General features: G+C 43.7%; 1 protein-coding gene across 5 annotated transcripts in view; it reads left to right on the top strand.

The window, feature by feature from the left end:
* arhgap27l (Rho GTPase activating protein 27, like) overlaps nt 1-27,601 on the top strand; it is a 186,665-nt gene that overhangs the window by 96,522 nt on the left and 62,542 nt on the right. For all 5 annotated transcript variants that reach the window (XM_039740601.1, XM_039740600.1, XM_039740599.1 and 2 more), the window contains 3 exons: nt 14,113-14,544; nt 23,007-23,237; nt 26,041-26,121. In XM_039740601.1, the coding sequence (XP_039596535.1) occupies nt 14,113-14,544; nt 23,007-23,237; nt 26,041-26,121 (744 nt within the window). The remainder of the gene's footprint in view (nt 1-14,112; nt 14,545-23,006; nt 23,238-26,040; nt 26,122-27,601) is intronic.

The following is a 27,601-nucleotide window of genomic DNA, read 5'->3' as shown; positions in this document are numbered from 1 at the left end:
GGATGTGGTGTGAGCAGCTGAAATTTAAAACCAGACCAGTTTATTAAGAGTCACATGGCACTCGTTGCTCTTGTGACGATAGACAAGATAACGAAGCCGACCAAGGAGTGCAGACGCACCGCTGCCTCTTTCTGCACATCACGCGTGTTTTTGCTATTTTTGAATCCCAAGGTGCTCACTCTGTCTGCTCAAATATTTTGTTTCGATGCAGCAAATAGGCTTCGAAATTTAAACGTGTGGGTTTTGGTTTTTTCGTGTTTCCTGTTATGCTCTGAACAGGAAGGCTTTTCTGTTGTTTGCTGTGACAGCTAAGAAGGCAAATTATTTAGCATCTGCCGTATGCGGCACAGAAGGTCGTAGCACAGGATTTATTCAAGGAGGGACGCAATCTGAGGTCCCCAGGCTTTACGCATTTTAAATCTTGCTTATCCAAACCTTAAGCTCGTTGTGTGCTGCCAGTGAACGTTTTCATAGGACTGCACTGCACTGAAGGGTCTGACACAAAGACCACAAGTGACTGACCTGTTCCTGCTGGCTATTTCTACTGTGCCTTTGGCTTATTCTATGGTGTCATAGATGTGCATCAAGTCACACTCTGAGACCTCAAACCCAATTCAGGGTGGCAGAAGGCAGTGAGCTGACCCTGGCAGAATGGGCCCTTATATACAAAAATGACATTCTAAATCTAAAAAGAATCCTTCTACAGAAACACGGAGAGGGTGCAAATTCTACGAGTTGGAGTCAAACTAAAGTTAGAAAATGGGGTGAACCTTCACAAAACCGATCAGATCATTTCTCAATGGAGTCCCCACCCTTCTCAATGCATTGGCGCCACCTGCCAGGCAGTGCCCAGATTCCACCAGAATAAAAGGTTTTGTCTCATCCTCACCACCACTCGTGCGCCCGAGTTATTGCTGAGCACTTACATGGCGAGTGCAGGGTCATCTTAACAGCATTATAGGCCCCCCTGGGCAAAGCAGTGCACTGGGGGCCCCCTACCTACACAACCACTCGGCAAGTCAATAACATACATAGATTAACATGGGCCCCCCCCAGGCAACTGCCCAGCATGCCCATGCGTTTAGGCGGCCCTGGCCGTGGGGTACTACAGTCGCTAGTGCGAGTTACTGTGACTTGATGGAGACCAACATGAACCCTGCTATTCGGTCCAAGCGGTGGGCACTGCTGGTCTCGAGGACTGCCAGACCGTAACACACACTGCGAAGAACACCAGGGCTTGTCTGGAGAAACTGAAGTTGGATGTATTGCCACGTCCTCCTTATTCACCAGATTTGGCACCGTGGGACTTTTTGGACAGCTAAAAAAAAAAAATAAAAAAATCTGGGTGGTTGTCGATTCAAAAACAGATGACGACATCAAAAGAAAGCGGTGCACAAGTGGTTGGCGAGGACAAGACCAAAGTCTTTTATTCTGCTGGCACTGCCAGGCCAGGCGCCACGCCAGTACATTGAGAATGGTGGAAACTCCATTAAGAAATGACCTGATCGTTTTTTTCCATTTCCTGACGGATCCCATTTGCTAACTTTGCCTTGACATGGCCTTGGACTCGGGAGATGTGAGGCAGCAGCACTGCACTGTGTCCCCAGAAGGCCACCGTCAGCCCACTTGTCATCTCCTGTTGAGTTCTGCTCTGTACTTGTAATATTTCTATTGCACTATTCGGCGGTATTGAGGATGACTTGTGTTCTGTTGTGTGCATCGTGTTGTATCGACCCCTTTTGGTTTTGAGACCCAATGCACGCCTAACCTACCTGCCAAGGGGTCTCTCTTTGAACTGCCTTTCCCGAGGTTCCTTCCGTTTTTTTGGGAGAACCTTCTGTTCTTAGAGAGTCAAGGCTGGGGGGCTGTCAAGAGGCAGGGCCTGTTAAAGCCCATTGCGGCACTCCTTGTGTGATTTTGGGCTCTACAAGAATAAACTGTATTATATTGTATTGTCTTGTATTGTACCGCTGGTTTGACTTTGTGTTGCTCACGGGGTCCCGAATGAGGCACATGACCTGCATTGTGAGGGTGCGTCAGTTACGGCACTACGGCCATTTGGGGCGATTCCCTGAGGGTGATCCGCTGATATTTCTGTTGCACTATTATATTGTATTGAGGGCGACTGTGTGTTGTGTTGTGTTTACTCCCTTTTTAAACACCCACTGCACGTCCAACCTACCCTTTGAACTGCCTTTTCCAAGGTTTCTTCTATTTTTTTTCCCTAAAAGGTTTTCTTTTAGGATATTTTTCTGTGTCTTCTTAGAGAGTCAAAAGGCAGGGCCTGTTTAAAGCCCATTGTGGCCCTTCTTGGGTCATTTTGGGCTTTACAAAAATACATTGTATTGTATTGTATATCACTCTTAACATGCACTCATATGTCTGAGATTGAGCCACTGGCCTTTGTGTGAAGGCATTGGGGGGGTCGTGGGTGGGTACACAGAGTTTTTCGCATTACCCAGGGGCTCGCACACAATTTTTGCCTACTGTACAAAATGTTCTTTTTCACGGTAACAATGGAGAAATGAAGTAGCATCTGATTGATGATCAGTCAGCAGACTCCTGCTAAAGACCTCTGAAAGGCAATTATCAGGGTGACTCGGGTGGGCTGCCGCCGCTTTGGTCATCCTACACTGTGTGAAACTGCAGTCCCCCTTTAGCTTAGTCTTTATTTGATGGCTGACGTTTCATACAAAGACTCGACTTTTTTGGGAGTGTGATTTATAGCATTTGACGAGGTCTGACCTACAGTCGCTCACCGAGTTTGCGTGTGTCTGCTGGATTTATTTTTGGGCCTGGTTATTTTAGCTTGTATTGAACGCGGAGCATGTTTCTCATACTAACAACCCCCAGCCAAGTGACATTTTCATGTATTTCTTTTTAACTGACACACTTTTCCAACGTGACTCGCACATCACAAGCCTCTTGTACAGTTACACATGGGGAGCGTTGGCGGTTGAAGGGACTGACTCAGGGTCACAGAGGGAGTAGGCTGGGATTGCACTTGTGCTTTAGAGTTCATCCATCCATCCAACCCGCTATATCCTAACTACGGGGTCACGGGGGTCTGCTGGAGCCAATCCCATCCAACACTGGGTGCAAGGCAGGAAACAAACCACGGGCAGGGTGCCAACCCAATGTAGGGTGCACACATTAGGGCCAATTTAGGATCGCCAATGCACCTAACCAGGAAGCGAACTCGGGTCACCTTACTGCAAGGCAGCAGCGCTACCCACTGCACCACCGTGCTGCCCATGGGATATCACCTACGGTTATATTCTACTCCATACTTGTAAGATTGTTATTTTTTTACTGTATTGAGGATTTGTTCTGTTCTGTGCCTTGTATTGTATTGTATTGTATTGACCCCCTTTTTCTTTTTGATACCCACTGCACGCCCAACCTACCTGAAAAGGGGTCTCTCTTTGATCTGCCCTTCCTAAGGTTTCTTCCATTTTTTCCCTACAAGGATTTTTTTGGGAGTCTTTCCTTGTTTTCTTAGAGACTCAAGGCTGGGGGGCTGTCAAGAGGCAGCAGGGTCTGTTAAAGCCCATTGTGGCACTTCTTGTGTGATTTTGGGTGATGCAGAAATAAATTGTATTGTATTCACAAGCTAATGGTATCTGTGGTTACAAAGAAACACATTTCAGGTCAGGTTAGGGATGCCTGCACTGGTACAGCACATAGCTGCTCCTACCACACAACGAAACAGCTCGGGATCCTGGTGGGCAACCTCTTCCCCAGGCAGACACGCAGTCCAATCCCACCCTCTGGAAATGAGCCTCTATCTGCCACAGCCAGTTTTTAGCGTGTGCGTCCCCTTGGCCTGGTCCTCAGAAATTAGGATCCTGTGAGCCGGATCCCCCTCGGGTAATGGTGCCACATGGCCGTAGTGTCATAACTGACGCTCCCTCATTGTGCAGGTCACGTGACTCATTCGGGACTCCGTGAGCAACACAAAGTCAAACCAGCAGGACCCAAGGACCCTCCAATGAGACACACATGAAGGAGTCGAGTCTTCATCTCAGGTCACCGGACAGCGGCCATGGACTCTAAAGACTTGGACCTTCGTCCTTTTCAGAGATATCAGGGGCAGCACACCCCCCTGACAACATCCATGTCTCACAACCATATAAACAAATTTCACATAACATCAACTCATTTTCACACGTAGCAGTTTAATAAATTTAAAACGAAACTAATAGATTGTGATTTTTTGTTTTTTCTTTATTGTAATGAATGTATTAATCCCAGGACAGTCTTAATTGCTTGCGTTTTTGCAGCGTGTGCTCAGTTACTATTTCTGTCACTCTGTAAGCCACATGGCCTTCGCTGCTCAGCGCTGCTTCCTCACAAATCCGGCATTTTGAGTGTCCGTCGCCAGTTTGGAGTTTTACACGTTCATTCTCGGGGTGCTTCCGTGTTTTGTTTGTTCTGCCACATCCCTGAAGACGTGTGTTTGGTTAGATAGATAGATAGATAGATAGATAGATAGATAGATAGATACTTTATTAATCCCAAGGGGAAATTCCCATACTCCAGCAGCAGCATACTGATAAAGAACAATATTAAGTTAAAGAGTGATAACAATGCGGGTATAACAGACAATAACTTTATATAATGTTAATGTTTACCCCCCGAGTCGCATAGTGTGGGGTCTCCTCAGTCTGTCAGTGAAACAGGATGGTGACAGCAGTCTGTCTCTGAAGCTGCTCCTCTGTCTGGAGATGATCCTGTTCAGTGGATGCAGTGGATTCTCCATGATTGACAGGAGTCTGCTTGGTGCCCGTCGCTCTGCCACAGATGTCAGACTGCCCAGCTCTGTGCCTACAATAGAGCCTGCCTTCCTCACCAGTTTGTCCCTCTTCTTTATGCTGCCTCCCCAGCACACCACCATGTAGAAGAGGGCGCTCGCCACAATCGTCTGATAGAACATCTGCAGCATCTTATTGCAGATGTTGAAGGACGCCAGCCTTCTAAGTCAGTATAGTCGGCTCTGTCCTCTCTTACACAGATCATCGGTATTGGCAGTCCAGTCCAGTTTGTCATCCAGCTGCACTCCCAGGTATTTATAGGTCTGCACCCTCTGCACAGTCACCTCTGATGATCACAGGGTCCATGAGGGGCCTGGGCCTCCTAAAATCCACCACCAGCTCCTTGGTTTTGCTGGTGTTCAGGTGTTGGTGGTTTGAGTTGCACCATTTAACAAAGTCCTTGATTAGGTTCCTATACTCGTCCTGATGCAGCCCACCACAGCAGTGTTGTCCGCAAACGTTTGCACGTGGCAGGACTCCGAGTCGTATTGGACTGTTAGTTAGGGTGTCGCTGACTGGTCTTCAATGTGAAGATGAGTATGGTTCTGTACTGGTGCCCAATCCAAGACTGTATTCCACTTTTAATAATAATACATTTTATTTATATAGCCGGTGGGTTGGCACCCTGCCCAGGATTGGTTCCTGCCTTGTGCCCTGTGTTGGCTGGGATTGGCTCCGGTAGACCCCCGTGACCCTGTATTCGGATTCAGCGGGTTAGAAAATGGATGGATTTATATAGCGCCTTTACTATGCTCAAGGCAGTTCACAGAGTTTAAGAAAGAACGGCAGGGTGTATACAGCATTGTACTAAACCAGATAGATAAAGAAAGAAGAGTAAGATAGTAAATTCAGAGAAAAAAAACTGGCTGCGCACCCCACATGAGTTTTAAAATGATATTCTACCGAATAGAAGTACAATTCAGCAATTTCTTGGTCCACTAAAATAAAAAGACGGTTACGTTTCCCTGATTATATATGTAAAGTGATTAAATAAATAAAGAAAAGTGTAATTACTTTGTCAGTTTCAGTTTCTACTCCAATTCCGTTCTCTAAAGGCTGTAGCCAAACAAAGACTGTACTTCTGCATACAGTAAGTCACGGCCAAGAACGGTGATGGTGGGCTTGAACGGAAAAGCCTGGTGGCCCTGCCTGGCCGCGTACGAAAATGAGGCGCCTGCTTTATCTGTTCTGTTCAAGTGACTTCATCAGATTGTAGCCAAACGAAGCGCCGCAACAGATCATAAAACTTATCACAATCTCTTTTCCTAAAAGCACATTTGTTTTTGCAAAGCAATTTCTTTTTGATTTGATCTCTTTGTCTTTATATTCTCTTTGCACCCGCCTCATTTTATTGTCCATGTAGTATAGGAATTCAACATGCCACCGATGACCAAACTTGAGAGGTTCGTTGATTATTAAGCCCACTCTGCAGTGGCTGTGAAGGCTACGGATAAAACTGACGAGCCACAGAATGAAGTTATGGGAAAAAGAAGTGGAAGCTCAGTTAAGAAGTGAGGTGGTGATTAGTGAGCAGCAGGATGGGGTCATGCCAGGAGAGACCACCACAGATGTGATGTTTGCTCTGAGGGTGTTGATGGAGAAGTAGAGAGAAGGCCAGAAGGAGTCGCATTGCGTCTTTGTGGACCTGGGGAAAGCAGATGACGGGGGGCCTGGTGCCAAGTGTAAAGTTTGGTGTGGGGTTGGGCTCGGCCCCTTAATTCCAGTGACTGGAGCTCTTAATGCTTCAGCATACGAAGCCATTTTGAACTTTGTGGAAACAGTTTGGGGATGGCAACATGACTGCACATAGTGCTGGGCGGTATGACCAAAATTCTATATCACGGTATTTTTCCAAATTATCACGGTTTCACGGTATTCAACGGTATTTTTTTCCTATGCATGAGTGGATGTTAGCCACATTTTCCACTGCAATTACTGCAGCAGACTGGCTAAGAAGAACCTGTTCCACCATCATGAGAATTGTACAAAAAAACATTTTAATGTGCACACACGTATTAATCCAGGTTTGCATATCACCATAAAGTGATCGTTTTCAAGGGGTGGCAGTAATGAAGAGAAGGAATTACACTCCATGACAGTTGCAGGCAAAATACAGAACCTTTTTATTGAACAAATTTTGCAAACAACTTAAACTATAATTCTGACAACATATTTTCAACCATCCAAAGAGGCATTTAGACTTAATAAAATATCCAGAGGTGCTTGTCATTGAACATGTCTTAGAAAAGGAATAAATAGTCAATATGTTTTGTAAACCAAGTAGATAGATAGATAGATACTTTATTAATCCCAAGGGGAAGTTCTGTTAACTTTCTGTTAATGTTAACAATCTCTGTCCACTGGCACGTTAGCTACATGGGTTGTAATGGCGTTGGTTATCTCGATCCACCGCTTGCTTATTTTGTCGTAGGCAGTACCTTCTAGCAAACGCGTCTACAAGTGACGTCTGACTCGAGTGTCCTCTCGCTTTTTCAGTTTTACCTGAGGACGTGGATGGTGACAATCTTAGTTCCATACATTCACTAAAGTGGTGCAGCAGATTCCTTGTGTTGCCAACTCTGGCAATAACTTTAGCTCGATGGCATTTGCAGTAAATAGTTGCTTGGTCCACATCTGACCTTTTCAAACCAAAGTATCTCCAGACAACAGATATGACTCCTTTTTTCAGTAAAAGTTCTTCTGTGTCTTCATGTTCAACTTTATCGTCTGCTAGAGCTTCAGTTTCGGAATGTTGTCTGTCCATTTTCACCGCTCAATACCTCCACTAACGCATGTACGTGTTTAGCGGTGCAGCAGTGAAAAAGATCCCCCCCTTAAAGAGTTTCCTGCTGCGCCACGTTCAGAGCCTTGTTTAGGCTATTTAAACCGGTGTTGCAATATAAGAAATATCCATATCACCACAAAAATAAAAAACGGTTTTCGGTATGAACCAGTGTACCTCCCAGCACTAACTGCACACACACCAGTGCACACAGCAAGGTCTCTAAAGAAATGGAGGAGCGAGTTTGGTGTGGACCTCACCTTTAGGATGAATCTGAGCGGAGACTGCGAGCGAGCAAAGCCTTCTCATCCAACATCAGCGCCTGACCTCGCCGATGCTCTCCTGGTCACAAATCCCCATAAACACACTCACTCCTACACCTTGTGGAAAGCCTTCCCAGAAGAGTTGAAGCTGTTAAGAGATGCAAAGGGTGGGATGTCATTAACGTTCACGTGTGTGTAAAGGCAGGTGTCCTGATACTTTTGGTAATTGAGTGTATTTGTTGTTTGTGTTTCCGTCTCGCCTGAAGAAGGGGCCTGAGTTGCCTGCATCTTGTAATCTTTCTAGTCCGCCAATCATTTTGCTTGACTTCTCACATAATTCTAGAATGTCATTTGAATTGCGCTAAATTTCGACAGACATTCACACCTCCTTCCACTCTCATGACGGCATCTGTCTTCTGCGTGTTACTAGAGAGCTGCTCATCTGTGTTCTTCTTTAGAGATGTTATCAAATATAAAAATGTTATATACATTTAACTGGATCCTTTTTTTTTTTTTGTCATGCCTGTTTATGTTTCCACTGGTGTGGTGACGCAGTAGTCGGAGCTGCCGCCTCACAAATCCAATTCCTCGAGTTCAAATCCCACGTCTAGTTGCAGGTTACAGATCCTTTATTAAGGGCCCTCCATTTTCTGACAGGTTCTTCCCCATCCCTCACGTGGAGAGATCTGAGTCGGTGATTTGGCTCCATGTGCATCAGTGGGTGTTGTGGCAGACTGGAGCACATCGGGCACAAGGCAGGAAGCGGCCTTTGAATTGGTGCCACTTCATCATGGCACTTCTACATCTTTTATTATCAAATGAAACAAAGCACCCCCTTTGTTACTTCTGCCTGTTTTGCAAAAGTGCTTAAAAATGAGAGCTCGTCGAGTTCCCATCTTCCAATTTGTAGCATGCGGGATTTAGAAGGCCATTCGCATCTTTTTTTTTTTTGGAAGACAACAACAACAATATTAATTTCTATCGCACCGTTTCATGCAAGTAATGTAGCTCAAAGTGCTTTACAGAGTGAAATATAAGGAAGGTAATATGAAACAAACAAAATTAGACAATAATATTATACAGTATCTTACAAAGACAGAGGTAAGCTTGAATGGCTGGGAGGACACGTGGAAGTAAAAAACTCCCCCGAGGAAGACAGGACTAGTTCAATCAGTTCGATTTTTATTCAGTCACAGATGAGTATGTGGATTCTACGTTGCAAGGCAGAAGAGCAAAGTTACCGTATCTCATGAAAGTAAGTACACCCCTCACATTTTTGTAAATATTTTATGATATCTTTTCATGGGACAACACTGAAGATGTGACACTTTGATCCAATGTCAAGTAGTCCGCGTACAGCTTGTATCATCACCGTGTCAATCTGCTCTCCCCTCAAAATAACTCGACACACAGCCATTAATGTCTAAACCGCTGGCAACAAAAGTGAGTCCACCCCTAAGTGACAAATGTCCAAATTGTGCCCAAAGTGTCAATATTTTGTGTCGCTGCCCACCATTATTTTCCTGCACTGCCTTAACTCTCTTGGGCACAGAGTTCACTGGAGCTTCACAGGTTGCTACTGGAATCCTCTTCCACTCCTCCACGACGACATCACGGAGCTGGTGGATGTTAGAGACCTGGCGCTCTGCCACCTTCAGTTTGAGGATGTCCCCCCAAACACACACACACACACACACACACACAGATGCTCAATAGGGTTTAGGTCTGGAGACATGCTTGGCCAGTCCAGCACCTTTACCCTCAGTGGTCATCTTGGAGGTGTGTTTGAGGTCATTATCTTGTTCAGTTCCTGAAGGGAAGGCATCCTGCCCTGCTTCAGTTTGTCACAGTACATGTTGGCATTCATGGTTCCCCCAATGAATTGTAGCACCCCAGTGCCGGCAGCACTCCTGCAGCCCCAAACTGTGACACTCCCACCACCACGCTTGACTGTAGGCAGACACACTTGTCTTTGTGCTCTTCACCTGGTACTGCCACACACACTGGGCACCATCTGAACCAAATAAGTTGATTTTGGTCTCATCAGTTCCAGTAATCCATGTCCTTAGTCTGCTTGTCTTTCTTTAGAAGAGGCTTCCTTCTGGGATGACAGCCATGCTGACCAATGTGATGCCATGTGCAGCGGGCATATGGTCTGAGCACTGCCTGGCTGACCCCCCACCCTCCTTCAACCTCTGCAGCAATGCTGGCAGCACTCGTACGTCTATCTTCAAAAGACCACCTCTGGATATGACGCTAAGCACGGGCACCATGGCGAGGCCTGTTCTGAGTGGCACCTGTCCTGTTAAACCTGTCGATGTGTGGTCTCTGCCACCATGCTGCAGCTCAGTTTCAGGGTGTTGGCCATCTTCTTATAGCCTCGGCCATCTTTATGTGGAGTAACAATTCTTTTTTTCAGATCCTCAGAGAGTTATTTGCTATGAGGTGCCATGTTGAACTTCCAGTGACCAGTATGAGAGAGAGAGAGTGTGTGACAGTGGGGACACCAACTTTAACACACCTGAGACCTTGTAACACTAACGAGTCACATGACATCGGGGAGGGAAAATGGCGAATTCGGCACAATTTGGACATTTGTCACTTAGGGGTGGACTCACTTTTACTGCCAGTGGTTTAGACATTAATGGCTGTGTGTAAGCAATATGAACATCGATGCAATGTATGGTATTTGCAGTCTAGATACATAAATATAGTCAATAGATATTAATATAATACATAATAGATATAGGTAATTCAGAAATGATCGGTGTATGATAATACTGTAGTTGTTTAAGACGTGTGTAAACAATGACCGGTCAGAATGTTTCACAGCAGAAGGATATCAAGAGTGTCCAAATCCTTAAAGGTCAGTATGAGATCTTCAGTTCTCTTCTACCTGCACACTCGTCTTTGCAGGAAAGTGGCCTGCATGTATAAAAGTTCTGTTTTTAGAGGTGGTTGAGGCCGTGTGGATGGGCCCAAGGGGCAGCATGGCGTCAAGGAGTCTGACAGCTTGGGGGTAAAAGATATGAAGAGGAAGTGGAAGTGACGGTAAAGGTGGTAGGGGGTGAGAATGGCGCCGCCCTGCTGGCCACTGCCAAGAGCTGATTTTACAATAAAGTAAAATTAAAATAAAAAGAGGAATAACCTTGGAGGTCAATCATCACCCTGAAAGCAGACAGCAGAGGCCACGTAGTACATGTGTACCAAATTTCAGGTCAATTAGTCAAACGGTTTGTGAGCGACAGGTGGTTTAAAATCCTGGACTGACAAATGGACAGCCACAGTAGCGTAATATATATATATATATATATATATATATATATATATATATATATATATATAAAGGATTTTGATTTGAAGGTTATGACTTGGAGTGTAAGGGGACAGACATTCCAAAATATAGGACGGGGATTGAGATTATTTAAGGCGTTGTAAACCTTTAGTAGTATTTTAATGTCAATTCCAACTGACACAGGTAGCCAGTGCAGAGATGCCAAGATTGGTGAGATGTGCTCGGGTTTTTTTTCTGGCTGCTGCATTCTGCACTAATTGCAACCCGCTGATGTCTTTCTTAGGTGGTCCTGCAAGGAGTGCATTACAGTAATCGACTTGACTGAAAGAAAAATGTGAACTCACTTTTCATCACCTTGTAACGTTATAAGAGGTCTGACTTTATTCCTTAGGTGAAACAATGCAGTCCTAGTGATCTGATTAATATGTGATTTCAAATTTAGGTCAGCGTTTACCCCTGAATTCTTTATCTCCAACTTTTAAACCTAAGGGGTCAAGTTTATTTCTAACACCCTCACTATATCCAATTTTGCTAATCACTGAGACTTCTTTTTTCAACTTATTTAACTTGAGAAAGTTGCTGCGCGTCCTTTCGGAAATACAAGACAGACACGCGATCTGAGAGTCGAGAGCATCAGGCTCATCAGACGCCAGCACACACCCGTGGTAATCTGCCTGCCAGGCACTGCCACTTAAGGGGTTCCATCTCGCCTGAAGAAGTCGCCTGCAAAGCTTGCATATTGTCATCTTATAAGTTAGCCAATAAAAGGGCTCACTTTGCTTGACTTGTGTAAAGACAACTTACACAAAATAAAAAGTTCAAAGCACTTACTGAAAACAAAGGGGGCACAGCGTCGTCGTGCTGTTTTGCTTGTTTTTTTCTCAAGGTGGGCCGACGCCTGCACTGCCATCCTGTGGGTTGCCAAAGCCACTTCACTCTTTTCTGTTAATCAAACACGATCTCCTCTTCCAGAGTAAACGTGTAAAGCCTCAAATTGATTGCTAAAAGCTTCACCTTTCAGAAGGCTTCTCACCTTTGCGGCCTCATCTGTTTTTTGCTGGATTCCTAGAAACGGTTTGAGGAAGAAAAAACATTAACTGTAATGATTATAAGTATTTAACTCAAGGACTGTATTTTGTATTAGTCATGCTGCAGAGAGCTATATGATCTTTTACTTCGGTGTGATTTGATCTTCATTTAGATAGAAAAGGAATTAAGTTTATGCACAGAATATGAGACTGGCTTTTATGAGAAAATGCCGACATCTTGATACTAACAGAACACCCTGCGATATTATAAATCAATCCGATTGTTTTCTTTACTCTTGCTCTAAAATATATGAATTCATAAATAAGGATTATTAATCTAATCAAACAAGAATGTCATCTCTTTATAACTAATGTAATGAACTATAAGAAACTGCTTAAATTGGTCTTGTGTGTGTATACTGAGAAGGACGTACTCCTTAGGAGTGCGAGGGCCTGATAACTCTTTATTTTTGTATCTTCCTGCATGTCATAAATCAGGATGTAACCGTAATTTACAGCATTCTATGTATGACCTCAGAATGAACTGTCATGTTTTTTCTCTTTGGCTAATGAATAAGCCGGTAATATAAAGAGGAAGTTTTTCTTTTAAGCAGGATTGTCTGTTTTGACCAGCCAGCGGTCGGAGGCATTGGGCGTTTTTTATGGTCCGGGCTGCAGTCTCTCTGACTCACCAAGAATAAAGAATTTTCTCTTTATTTTATATTGGTGTCTGTTTCTTTGTCGTTCCCGACTTTCAGCGAGCACAGGTTTAATTGCTCTAAGGCAGCATTTGTTAGGAACTGTTTTAGTTATTTGATCTTCAAATGGCACTGTGGTGTTGCGTGTCCACAGCCTTCATCAGGAAGGCCAGTTTTAAATAAATAATCCCCACACTCGTGGCTTAGCGAGGAGGCATGGTGGTTGTGTGGCTGAAGCGGTTCTCGGGATGATTCGTGATGTGGGCGTCTGTCACCGAAGTGCACAGGTGAGAAATTGGCCGCATCCGCGATTGTTCTCAGGGCTGCTGATTTGCCACAGCTGCCACGTCCTCTTCATAAATAGAAGCGTGAGGCGGTTAAAGAAGAAAAGGAAAAGGAAGAATGGAGGATGCGGGAAGCAGCGAGGAGAGAGAGAGCGCTGGTGGGCGCGAGAGCAAGCGCTCGTAGGCAGCTGGACAATGAGCCCTAGCAGGGGTGTTTGGCCAACACTTAGGGCAGTTGGAAGCGGTCGCTCCCACTGAGCATTTTATGAAGGAACGGGAGTGACCGGCAGAAGGACGGCTGGCCGCATAAGGCCGAGAAGGCAGCGGGAGTCAGGAGGCTTGGGCAGTGAATTCCCTGACGTGAGCGTCCTGGTCGCCAGGGAAGCCAAGTTTTGGAGCTAGGGATCGGAAGGCCACCAGATCAGATATGTGGAAAGAAGGTCAGCTGCAGGTATGGTGACTCTCCTGTTGCAAAGCCTGATGGGAGAAGCAGGGGAGGCGCCAGGTAAAGAGAAACTGGGCTTTGTGGTTTTAAAGGATTGCTTCCAGCGTTGTTTTAACCTCGTTGTTTTAAAAGGATTGTTTTTTTCTATGGTGTTTTTAACCTCCACTTCACTTCTGTTTTTATGGATTATTTATTTAATGAAGACTTTTTGAAGCATTGCACTATTTATTGGAACACTGTTTCTTTTTGTTGTCGGTTTTAAATAAAAGCACTTTGCACTTTTGCACCATCCATCCCCTTGCTCCATTGTAGTGCCTCACTGCCGGGCTCATCGGTAACCTTCCAGAGTTCAAGGGCTCCCGGAAGCATGGAGCAGAACCCGCATCGTCACAGGCACACACAACCTGAATCTTGATATTTTGATTCAAATGCTGTTAATATATTCTACTGTTGATTGACGTGTAAATTCTTAGTCTCTGTTTCTCTGTTTTCTTTCCCTTTAGACAGCAAAAGAAAATCCAAGCACTTCTGTATATGCAAATGTGGAAGATCTAAAACAGAAGTTTCCTCTTCCCTCCAAGATCCCGTTATCTCCTGTGGCCCGCAGGCACTTCTCAGAAACCTCTGAATGGGAGGTGCACACTGACAAGCAGAGTGGCCAGGAATTTTACTACAACCCAGGGACTGGTGTGACCACTTGGGACAATCCTTTTAGTGATCAAGAAGACCCCCCAGAGGAGCCACGATCCCCTTCGCCTTCAGGCAGCTTAGTTTTTCCAACATGGGAAAAAGTCCTTGACGAGGCGAGTGGACAGTATTATTTTTACAATCCAGTGTCTGGTGAAACATCTTGGGATCTACCTGAGGAGGAAGGACCAGGACCTGTGCACGGAGGAATGGAGGAGGAGCAGAAGCCCTTTCAGAGGGACCAGCCGGTTGGTTTTTTTACATTTGTTATTCTTTGTCTCTGTTTATGTGGAAGATTTTATTTTTTATTAGCCGTCCCCCACGGCTCCGCCCACATAGTAGTGTAACAGGACCGCGAGGAGGCCCCGCCCACTCCTGATGTCACATTTCCTCCTCCACAGATTAACACAAATATTTCACACCTGCAAGAGAACTATGACACCTAGTGAAATGAGAGTCAGTATCCAACCCGCTATATCCTAACACAGGGGGTCTGCTGGAGCCCACCGCAGGGTCCACGCACAAGCACACACACGGGACAATTTAGAATCGCCAATGCACCTAACCTGCATGTCTTTGGACTGTGGGAGGAAACCCACACAGACATGGGGAGAAAAAGCAAACTCCACGCAGGGAGGACCCGGGAAGCGAACCCAGGTCTCCTCCTTACTGCCAGGCAGCAGCTCTACCACTGCGCCACCGTGCCGCCCTTAGCGAGATGAGAGAGGTCGCAAAATCAAACGGAACGTTCAAGAAAATTCTAGAAGAAAAAAAAAAGATCTAAATCTGTTAAGTAGTTCTCTCTTGAAAAGCGAACAGACATACAGACAGACATTGGATTATATATATATATATATTTTTTTTTTATATGCAAGAATCTCATGTTCTACGTCCCCGCGAGACGGTCCTGGGTCAGTCTCTTGGCACAAAGTCTCATGTTTAAGGTCCCCGCGAGACGCTCTGTGGCCAATCTCTTAAGTCTCGTGGGTCTTTTAAGTGTCTTCTGTGATCTTAACGTGAAGATGACGACTCATCGCCAAACTAGAGAAGGGAAAACAAAAATGAATGATACTAGGAATGTAAGAAGGTGCCATCTTAAGCGGCCTGCAGTATTTCAGGCTCTGTGCACCTGCCTGCCTTACTTCTTACTGCCAAGATCGGCACCGATTTCTTGCAGTGCTTTCCAGGGCACAAGATGGGAGTAATGCCTGATTTTATTGTGAATATTAAACTTGTGAGAGTCGCTGAACTTGTTATGTTGAGTTGCTTGAGTATCACTCACCGAAGTCCTTCATACCATTAGATACGTTAAACACGATTGCTTCTCTTCTTTGTCCATTTTCGTTTTTCTCTATTCCAGTACTCTTGTGCCTTTATTATTACCAAGTACGTAAGACTTGTGATTAAGGAATGGGCTTTCACATTCTAAACCCCCCGCCCATTGTCTTGGTGGTCCTGTGAACTGAATTTTTAGTAATCTTGTACTTTGTTTCTCACTGGATATCCACAATTGAGTTTTCCAGTTTGATTTTAATGTGTCTTTGTGGGACGCAATCCATATAAGACGGCTGTGACTATTCTGTACAACTTCACTATTTGGTTTATTTGTAAGTGGTACAGACACACAATAAAAATATTAAAGAAACCCTACATATACACTGAAACTGAAAACCACAGTTTTTTTATATCTCTGGAGAATAACAAGAGCAGCGAGGATGGTGAGAAATTCAGTATCATTCACAATACGGCACACCTTTATAACAGCGTTCTAGGATGAGGAGCGCAGCGGTGCGGTGGGCTGTTTCTGTTGTTAGCTAAACGTTTTGGTTTTTTTTGTGTTAATTTGCCTGAAACAGATTAAGAATTTTCTAGAAAACCGTTGTCTGTGTATGTAATGGAAGTCCAGCAGTCTGTCTGGCCACTCTAAACTTGCACTTTTGATTAAAGTTTGCACGACCCTGGTGAGATGTTCGTCTAAATCTGACTCTGCTTTATTCTTCACACGCTGGCCTCATATTTGTAGCGTTATACATACAGGGCAAGTCAAAATGATGTTAACACTGATGGCACTGCCATGTATGTACTTTGTGATGGATGGCCAGGGGATCGTGTCCTGCCGGGAGGCCTTGGAAGAACAGGGGACTGAGAGAAGGGCAAGCCAATCTTCAGGACGTGAGAGGGCAGCACCCCCTGGGTTGCATCGAGGCCACAGGCTTGGGGCATTGAAGCTCAAACTTGTTGGGGTCTGTGGCCACCGTCTGGGAGGCTGCCTGGACAGCTCCGGAAGTAAGATCTGCAGCACTTCCACCACACCTGGAAATGCTTCTGGAAGCTAATCAAGAGGCGCCTGGAGCAGATCCTGGGTGCAGTATAAACGGGGTCGCCTCACTCCATTCGGGGAGCCGGAGTCGGATGGCAGTGGACAGAGCATGCGAGAGAAGAGTGGAGGTGGCAGTAGAAAAGAGAAAGAAAGTAAGAAAGAACGAAAGATTTGTGTTAAGCCATACATAAAGTAAATAAGCATGGCAAGAAAGAAAGAAAGGTTTATATTTCTAGCCACTATAAAGGCACTATATAAGGTTTCAAATACTACAAATGCAAATGTTTAATTATGAACAGAATTATGGAAGACTTAAGAAAGAAAGAAAGAAAGAACTCAAACAGCTTTGTGCATTTCGTGTTAAGCCATACATAAAGTAAATAAGCATAGAAAGAAAGAGTTTATTGGGGTTTGTGCTGTGTGTGTGCTGTGAAGACGTGGAAAAGGAGAATAAACAAACGTGTGTGCTTTTGGACTTGTGGGTCTGTGAGTCTGTCGGTCAGGCTGATCTTCCACAACTTTTATACAATTTTTGTGGACAATTTATCTGCCCCCTTTGTGTTGATTGTGATGGCACACAGGTTGAGACATATCCTGTAAATCATGTTGCACATATGAAGCTATGTTTTGTGAATCAATTGTTTCCGCCATTCAGATGTTACCATCATTTAGCACCCTGGCGTACTGAACAGCCAGTCATCTCTATCTCCATATATAATCTTCATTTGGGTCTTGATCTTTGTTTGTCCGCGAATGAATTAGAAGAAGAAGCACTAGATGGCAGTAGAGAGACTGCTAAAACATAGGCATTGCATTAAGAATCTCCTCCAGGCTTATACTACTGAAGACTGCAGTACGCCAGTCACACCTCAAAACACAGACATTCAAACTAAACAAACTGTTGTGCTTTAAATTAACTAAAGAGATCTTCATTTAGATCTTGATCTTTGTTTGTCTGTGAATTCCACACATGCGTAGATCACCGTCCAGTTTAGTACGTTGTTGTTACTCACGGATGTCAACAATGTGCCGGAATAACGAAAGGGGTGGTGGACAGTGTTACGCTGGTTAGCTCCTGAGGCCCGGCTAGAAGATAAAAAAAATAAATATGAATGAAAGAAAGACAGTGGGTACAATGAATGACAACGTAACAGCACGTTCCGGAAATTCTTATTGTTACGCTGTAGCCGGCGAGTGCTGCGCGTCTCACAGTTGTACCGTGGCTTGCTCACATGTCAGTGAAGTGATCCCTGTTTATGCTTTAAAGAGCCTGGATACCTGTGTGTCCCCCTTTTATAGCCATTGCTCCGTGTATATTGCCTTACTCTTTGGATTGCCACAAAGCAACCTGCGAGATTGGAGAAAGGTTGAGAAGACATCGTGAGAGGAAACGATAGCATTGTGAAAACGAGACGGACTGTGAACGGACAGAAGCAGAAATGCTGCTACACCACCACATAATTACGATTCGGACAAGATTCCGAGTAGGCCGTTCCCATCGAATCAATGTCCAAGGGTTTTCTTTTGTAATTTTGTTTCCCTTATAAAAAATCATAATGCTGTGCGACGAAGGGCTCAGTTCACGACTGGCAGCCGCGTTTAAACAGGGAGCCCTTCACAGACAACTTTAACATGCGCAACGTAGTTGGGCGCACATGGCTAGTAATAAATACTAAATGAGTCCCTGCATGAAAAGTAAGTTGTAATAAAAAAAATATTGAACGTGTTTTTGTGTGTATATGGAGTACATAATTGTGTATACTGTATGTTGCCCTCTGTGTACATCGTATCTAGTTATTATTTATGTGCGGCCCTGTCCCGTTGTTTCTATGGTGTCGTCACTGGGAGACATGCAAGTAAGAATTTCATTGTATTTTGTGTAACTGACTATAAACGAGATGTTAAATTTGCAGGCTGTGGGTGAGAAGCGGTCTAAATCTGACGTCCCTTATTGTGCAAACGCAGACCTGATATTTTTAGCGTTCCATCTGACACTTCACTTCACCACAATTCAATTACAGACAAATAGTATTGAAAAGGAACCTTAATGTGACAAAGTGCCTCTCACAGAGCTGCCCAAAATGGACGAATTGCATTTCTCAGTTTGAGCTTTATGTGCTTAATCTCGAAAGTTCAGCTGATACTTCACTTCACACCCCCAAACCGGCTTAGTGACGCACATGCAGAAAGCCAACCAGAAGTTGTAGTTCTAACCTACAAGACAGAAATAAGAGACAAAAAAAAAAAGAGCGGGTCACCAAAGTAACTGATGTGTTTTATTTTTAGTGCCGTTGAATATTTTTGTAATCAAAATAAAAAATAACGAGTTGATCAAGACTCGTCTACTCTGTTTCTGTAAGTTCCCAACTTGTGTCTTTCCACACAGCGGGACAGAAGCTGCTTTAAGTTAAACTGTTTTGAGTTCAACTTTATTTTTTTCTTCTTCCTTGAGTCATTTTCTGACATCTCTTGTTGAATTCCAACTGATGGCGTCGGCTGCGTAGCTTTGGGACCCACCCTGGGCCTCACTCGGACAGTGGCGCGTCACATTGCATTACAGTTATTAATTTACTTTGATGCACTTTTCAGTTTAATCTTCATTAGTGGGCTGCAGACTCCCTCAGTAGTCCTGTAATTAATAGAAGGGCATATCAAAGCGTGCAATAAGTGTCCATAGTTACAGGTTACACTATTTATGAAAACCTTGCACCCTTCTTAGTCCTGCAGGAGTTGGATGTTCTCTCAAAATAAAAATTCACCAACTTCCACTGCCAGTCGTGTTTTCAGCTGAGCGTCAAGCGAGAGATCGGCTCGCCATGTTGTGTGTTCTGCGTACAGAGGGCTGAAGAATCAATGAGACTCTTAATAACAGTTGTGAACTAAAATCATAAAAAACAAAGATTATGGGCTTCATTTTTTATCCTCCAAAAGTAGAGAAAGTACATTATTCTTATTTTATTTTATATTTAATACTTGCCGTTGTGGAAGAAACCCCCCGGAGGAAGACAGGGATAGTTCAATCAGTTAGATTTTTATTCAGTCACAGATGAGTACCTGGATTCTACATTGCAAGGCAGGGTGATGAGAGAGAAGCCCTTTCTGCTCTCGCGCCACAAACACAGTCGCTTGTTGTATTTAAATGCTCATTTAGACAAGTCGAGTCATTTGGGAACAAAGTGCTTTGGACTGATGAGACACAAATGGAGTTATTTGGTCAGAACAAAAAGCGCTTTGCATGGCGGAAGAAGAACACCGCATTCGAAGACAAACACCTGCTACCTCCTGTCAGATTTGGTGGAGGTCCCATCATGCCCTGGGGCTGTGTGGCTACTTAAGGGACTGGGGCCCTTGTTAAAGTCGAGGGTCGGAGGAATTCAACCCAATATCAACAAATTCTTCAGGATAATGTTCAAGACTCAGTCACAAAGTTGAAGTTATGCAGGGGTTGGATATTCCAACAAGACAATGAGCCAAAACACAGTTGGAAATCTACAAAGGCATTCATGCAGAGGGAGAAGTACAATGATCTGGAATGGCCGTCACTAGTGCTGGGCTATATGGAAAAATCATATATCACGATATGGATTATTTTATATCACAATAACGATATATATCACGATATACCACCCACAATAAAGTACGTTCCCAGTTATTCTCTGAAAAGTTTGACAAAAATATCATTGCATACTTTTTTTTGCAACTTTATTTTGAAGTGACATTTAACTGAACTGTCACAAAACCACAAGATGGAGCTTCTTTGCGAAAAAGTTCATTTTTATTCTTGATTATCACTTATATAAAGGGTAGAGTATGCATTGCATAGCGACAAGACATTATCATTCATTTGTCATAGCCTATTTAATGCAATATTTTCAACAACATTTATTTCTATAGCACATTTTCATACAAAAAAATGTAGCTCAAAGTGCTTTACATAATGAAGAATAGAAAAATAAAAGACACAGTAAGAAAATAAAATAAGTCAACATTAATTAACATAGAATAAGAGTAAGGTCTGATGGCCAGGGTGGACAGAAAAAATTTAAAAAAAAACTACAGACGGCTGGAGAAAAAAAATAAAATCTGTAGGGATTCCAGACCAAGAGACTGCCCAGTCCCCTGACTTGAATATCATCGGAAATCTATGGGATGATTTGAAGCAGGCTGTCCATCAAATTGAACTGAACTGAAGAGATTTTGTATGAAGAATTGGTCAGAAATACCAACGTCCAGAGTCCAGACACTCATTACAGGCTACAGGAGGACAGCATCTGGAGGCTCAAAGGAGCAAAAGGAGGCTCAACTGAGTATTGATGTCACATCTCTGATGGCTGCCCATATTTATGCACTTGTCTAATTTAGTTATGATGCATATTGTATATTTTCTGTTAATCCAATAAACTTAACGTCACTGCTGAAAGACTACTGTCTCCATAAGGCATGTCAGATATTAAAAGGAAGTTGCTACTTATAAAGCTGAGCCAATGATAAGCAAAACTTTTTACATTTATTTTTAATGTGAATAAATCTAAATATCATCAGTTTGTTTCCTAGCCCAGTTATTAACTCCCGGGGTACTTATGAAGCCCAGAGAGGTGTGAGGTACATCTACTATATAATTAAACACTGAGGTATGTGTGTCCAGTCTCTCAGAGGAATCTGATTTGTCACTTTGGCTTTGGCGACACAAAGAAAAGACAAAATAGGAGTGTGAAACGCACAAAGAGAAGTGAAGGTGCACACTGCAAGGGTCGCCTTCAGAAATGGAACGTAAAAGTGGACAGGAGCGGAGGACGGTGCCTTTGGAACTTTAGGACACTCAAGACGAGGACAGGCGATTCAGCCCAACAAAGCTCGCCAGTCCTGTCCACTTATTTCTTCCAAGAAAACATCAAGTCGAGTTTTGAAAGTCCCTCAAGTCCTCCTGTCAACCACACTACTTGGTCGCTTATTCCAAGGGACTATCATTCTTTTTGTAAAGAAAAACCTCCTAACGTTTGTGTGAAATTTACCCTTAACAAGTTTCCAACTGTGTCCCCGTGTTCTTATTTTAAAATAACAGTCTCGATCCACAGGACTCATCCCCTTCATCATTTTAAACACTTCAATCAGGTCACCTCTTCATCTCCTTTAAAGGCTCAGCTCTTTTAATCTTTCATCCCCTGTAGCCCTGAATCAGCCCTGTCGCTCTTCTCTGGACCACCTCTTGTGCTGCTGTGTCTTTATGGAGAACCAAACTGCACCCTGTACTCCAGATGAGGTCTCACCATTGTGTTTTAAAGCTTGAGCAGAACCTCCTGTGACTTGTACTGCACACGTCAAGGTGCTATATAACATGACATCCTGTTAGCCTTCTATGCACACTGTCGGGAAGTCGATAGCTTTGAGTCCACTATGACTCCTAAATCCTGAATCCTGAATGTTATTAGAATAATAACAGAGTCTGGGAAGTAGGAGAACACAGTGGAGAGACTAAGTATCATAGTTCATTTGCGGTACCAATTTATTTGTGCGAATCTGAGAGATGAGCAGTGGGCCGAGGGGGGGGCGAGGCACTCCTCACTCACGCACCAGCCTTGAGGCGCTCCTTATCTCCGCTTAGCTAGCAAACGAGAGAACGACTTAACGGATTTAGATCGCGTTTTTTTTTTCTATAATTTGCTTAAACATTCCGGTTGATTTTGCGGCTTGTCTCATCCACACTAAGAGTCATAGTTCGCTTGCTGTACGGATTTATTTCAGAGATTCTGAGAGACATGCAGCAGGCCGAGGGGAGGGGGTGCAGGGCCCTCCTTACTCATGTGCCAACCTTGGGGCATATCTTGCATCCACTTAGCTAGCGAACAAGAGAACTAGTTAACGGATTTAAATTGGGTTTTTGATCTAGAATTTACTTCACCATTCCAGTTGATTTTGTGCCTTCTCTTATCACATTAGGAATCATAGTTTGCTTGAAGGATGATATTTTCACGCTAATCTGAGACTGAGGCTGCTGGCCAAGGGGCGGGAATAGCCGTGCCATCAGGAGTAGGGATTCGGGTGGGGACCTCCTCACTTGTCTGTTTCAACAGAGTGAAACTGCAGACCACAATACCTCTGACAGCACACACTGAACACCCTCCGTATCACGGAATGTCCATATGGAGCCACGGGGGGGACGGCTAGTTCGTTGTAAAATCCATGGGGGTCTCTTTACAGTAGATACATAAAGAAAGCAAACTCGCCACTCTCTTCTACAAATGCTGCCTCTGTACCTGCCCGCAAGTTTCTATTTTTACAAGTTCTCTGACAACTAAACATTCAGTTGTGCATTGCAAAAATGTAAAAATAAATAATCTGTAGCTGAAAGTAAATAATTGTGACATTTTCTTTCTCTCCATTACATTACAGCCCCCACTTCCTGAGGAGGACTACCCCTTAACTAATGAAGAACCACCTGAAGCCATTCCAGAGCAGGAGCGGCAGTCTCCGTCTTCTGTACGTGAGGATCTGGGCTATTCGTCATTTACGAGGGATCGCATACCTCATGCGACATTCACCCTGGAAGCTCCTGACGGCTGGTCCTGCAGCAAAGGCGAGGATGGAAATCTCCATTATACCAATAACTACACCCAGGAACAGGTACAGACACCGCCGTGTGTTTCTGTTGCACTTGAATGGCTGAGTTCGCTTTCACTGTTAGAATTGAAGTCTTGGGCTGTGTGCTGACCTGTAAGCAGATATGAACTGGGAATCATCTGAGGAGCTTCTAGAAATCCACACTTGGGGGCTTCTCTCCCTTAATCTTTTACACATTCGCCTCGTCTGACTTGCCCCCTTTCTGTTCTTCACCCCATTTCAAGAAATGTCAAAAATGTGTAGAAAAATACCTGCCGTGAAGACATTTTTGATAGAATTTCCCCATGGATTGCAAATCATCCGTTGTTGTAAAGTTAGTGTAAGAGCCATTTTCCTAGTTCTATAAAATGTATGAATATTTACTAGATGATAATGCATAAAATATGGGAGGTTCCTAAAACCCCCGTGAATAGAATTTAGTTGGTATTTTCCTGTCATTTCTTAACAGTTTTTGAGTAAACAATGTTCTTTAGTAAGTGTTTTGCCTTACCTTGTGTAAGGTATAGAGGCATACGGTTTTTTAACCGTGTCCTTGAAAGAATTCTTTTTATGCTCGCGTTTGTGCTTATGCACGGTACTGAGCCTGGCGCATATCTAAGTGCCAACGGCCTAAGGGTCTTTTGAGTGTAAAGTAACTCGTAAATTAAAAGATCTAAGTTTTGAACCGTATGTTTAAAGCATACAGAAGAAGAAATAAATAACCTTTAAGTACAGAAGTAACCAAAGCTTCATAAGAAAAACTAAGATACATTTTCCCCTTTTTTTTGCCTTTATTCTTTGTGTGTAACTATTTTTCTTTTTATTCTTATATGGATTATTTGCCTTTAACTTTCACAAAATATTTTTAAAACGAACTTTTGGACTGAGAGATTTCTTTGACACGCGTCTTACCTGTGCCTGACTTCACCTTACGCAAAGCGGCTACAGTTAGTACTTTCTCGATGGCTTCCTATCATTGTCAAGTTGTTCACTGATCAGCCTCACTGGTTTCATTTGCATTTTCCATTCAAGCGATCGTCAGCTGTGCTATGGGACACAACGATGCAGTGGCGTAGATAGGAGCGGGCGGAGGGGGGGCGGTCCTCCCTGGGCAGCACATTTTTGGGGGCGACATTATTGGCCAAAAGGCTCAGTACAATTCATGTGTAATTAGCAGAGCTCAGAAAATTATCACTCGTGAATGAAAAAAGTAAAATTCTCTGATTTTTATCCACAAATTCTTCAAAAATAATTTGCCAACTGTCCTTCTGTGACGGCATCAGACACAGAAGTTGAAATTTATGAGGCAATAACAAAAATAAACATAAGTTAATCTAGGAAGATTAACAACTAATTTACAATTTATAATTTCGTTTTGTTCTCGATGCGGATGCGTTGTTGCTCTGCTCAGAAAATATCCCCACCTATCACTTGTACACTACAAGTGTTTTGGCTTTCGCAGCGTAATTATAATAAACTTATGATTAAAACACGGCTTATCAGTTCATCTATACGATATTCTTGTCTAGTTGATGCTCATAAATATCTAGCCGTCCCCCACGGCTTCGCCCACATATTACTGAAACAGGACAGTGAGGAGGCCCCGCCCAGCTCTCTACTCCTGACGTCACTCTTCCCCATCCCCTCGGCCCACAGCCTCTGTTTCGGATTAGCGTGAATATATCACTCCTTACAAGCGAGCTCTGATTCTCAGTGCAATGAGAGAAGTCACAAAATCAACTGGAATGTTCAAGAAAATTATAGAAAAAAAACAGATCCAGATCCGTTAAGTAGTTCTGTCATTCGCTAACTAAGCGGAATTAAGGTTACACCCAGAGGCAGACACGTGAGCGAGGAGGGCCCCGCCCCGCAGCCCGATGAGTCGTTCTCGAATTCGTGCTAATAAATCGGTACTGCAAGCGAATTCTGATACTTAGCGCAATGAGAGAAGTCACAAAATCAACCAGAATGTTCAAACAAATTATAGAGAAAAACCCAATCTCAATCCGTTAGGTAGTTCTCTCGTGAAAAGTTTGTAATATCAACTCTCTTCTTACCTTAAATTTAAAACACATCTTTTTAAGCTGGTTTATTGTGTCTGATAATTTTAGCTGATAAATTGAACTTTATTATTCTGTAATATAATATTAATTTTATGTTATGACTGTCGTTATTAATGTGCTCTCTAAGGTGTCCTTGTGTGCCTTGAGAGGTGCCTATAAATAAAATAAATTATTATTATTAAGAAATACCTGGAGCACTTCCACGCTTCACCATTAGTCCGTGAGTTGGGAGGTGGAAGACAAAGCTGGCGAGGAAAAGGGGAAGCAAAGGACTGCGAGAAGAAGAGAGGAGTGTGCGTCATGTGGTGCTTTGTACTGTGCTGTGTAGTGGGGGAGCACTTAAATAAAGGTGTGGGGTCTCTGTCGGGGTTTGGGGAGCCGTACGCCCCCTGGTGGTAAAACTCCGTCCATGACACACGGTCCATCCATTATACGGCTACAGACAGAGAGTCTAAGGGAGCTTAGTGTCCAGTTGTGGTTCACAAATACTAATATGGCCGCACAAGTGACTGAGACTCATACACTCATCAGCTTATTGCTCGATGCATGTTCTGCAGTCTTTCCTGAGTGTCATTTTAACAAGGTTAAAGGTTTTTATGTTGCTGTGGAAGATTCTTTTTTTAGTCAGTTTATTTAGTTAAATAACTCAAAAGGCTTAGAGCAGAATTAATCTCTTGTGGTCTTCTCTGTTCTGGGGGTTGTTTCTGACACTTTGATTTGGGTGACTGCGACATTAATCAGAATAACTTTGTTTTTGCTTTCAGTGGGTGAGATCAACTGATGAGCGCGGAAAGCCCTACTTCTACAGTGCAGACGGAACAAAATCTGAGTGGGAGTTACCTGAGGTATCTTGGGTCCAACTTGTAGAGAAAACTTGGGTGGTGGTGGCAGGATTGGCACTCCAGCCGTTGTAAATAAAATTTGTGCTGTTCCTGGGTCATGCTGAGGTGTCGCCCATTGCACAGCTGCACTTGGGTCCCAATCCAGGTGGCTCATTGTGTAGTGGGTGCGGCAGTGCCTGCTCTCAACCTCCTCCTCCTCTTCCTCCTGTCATGTGATTCAAAGACCTTGCTGTCAGTGAGATATTTTTTTATTATTTTTACCCACCTATAATTTAGCTAACAATCCGGATTCTTGGACAAACCTTCTGCTCACTTACCTTAAGCTAGGTACTTAGGAGTGTGGAGAATCCGCAGCCACTAGCTTTTGTGACCAGTAGGGGGCATAGCAATGCCCCAAACCCACAAACACAACTACACTACACAACACAATACAATACAAAATCTTCTTGTCTCCTCCTATAACTCCCATGTAGTCTTATCCACTTTCTTTCCAATTCAGGACACTCGGTTTCTTTTATGCCAAGTCCAGGATTACTTCCAGGGCTGCCATATTACCTCCAAGAAGTGCTTCCCAGTCAGGCTGAAGTTCTTTAAAGTGGGGGACGGTCTGTTCCTACAGCTCCCCCTGGTGGCACCCCATGGACTACAGCAGGGCTCTCTCACAGGACTGCAATTCCCAGCCTGCCTTGTGGGTGTCCATGTACTGTGGGCACCAAGAATACTGCTACCTATTGCATTGGTGGGGCAAATGTGGTTAGTCCTTCTGTTAAACTGGCATCCCAGCCAGGTAAGGCACTAGAACGCCAGCCCATGCCTGCTGCCCATGACAACGTATAATTATAGTTTGCTGCTGTTCATTAACTTGCACCTTAGTAGGTCTGCGTATGACATTGGGCATTTTTTCTACCCACTGCTTGCCTCAAACATCTTAACTGAACATTTTGAATTCTCAGCTAAGCCATTGTCTTTCTTTATTAAACCCAAATTTATTTTTAGCCATCTGTGCCAGCATGTTTACACACATTACAGACTTACTGTTGGGACATTTCTTGCAGATAAGAATCCTTACATTCCCCCACAAATGTCTCAGTTAAAGAACAAAAAAAAAAACAATGTGCGACATTATTATAGTTGTATTTTATATGTGTCATTAATTTAGACCAGTGCTTCATGATGACATTCAGGAGTCTCTTCCTGTTTATTAATGTCCATCCATCCATCCATCCATTATCCAACCTGCTATATCCCAACTACAGGGTCACGTTGCTCTGCTGGAGCCGATCCGAGCCAACACAGGGTGCAAGGCAGGAAACAAACCCCGGGCAGGGCGCCAGCCCACCGCAAAGTGTTTATTAATAAAATGTGACAACTGTCGGGGGGTGGGGGGGTACTGTTTATAGACGCTGTATTCATGATTATCATTCTTAAACTGATTTTACCACTAGTGTGTGTGTTAGGTGGTGTAAGCAGTAATTCTGATTTC

Source organism: Polypterus senegalus, chromosome 17 (assembly GCF_016835505.1).
Source record: "Polypterus senegalus isolate Bchr_013 chromosome 17, ASM1683550v1, whole genome shotgun sequence".
Classification (NCBI taxonomy): Eukaryota; Metazoa; Chordata; class Cladistia; order Polypteriformes; family Polypteridae; genus Polypterus; species Polypterus senegalus.
The sequence above is the reverse complement of the archived record's forward strand: the minus strand, read 5'-3'. Positions and strand labels throughout refer to the sequence as shown.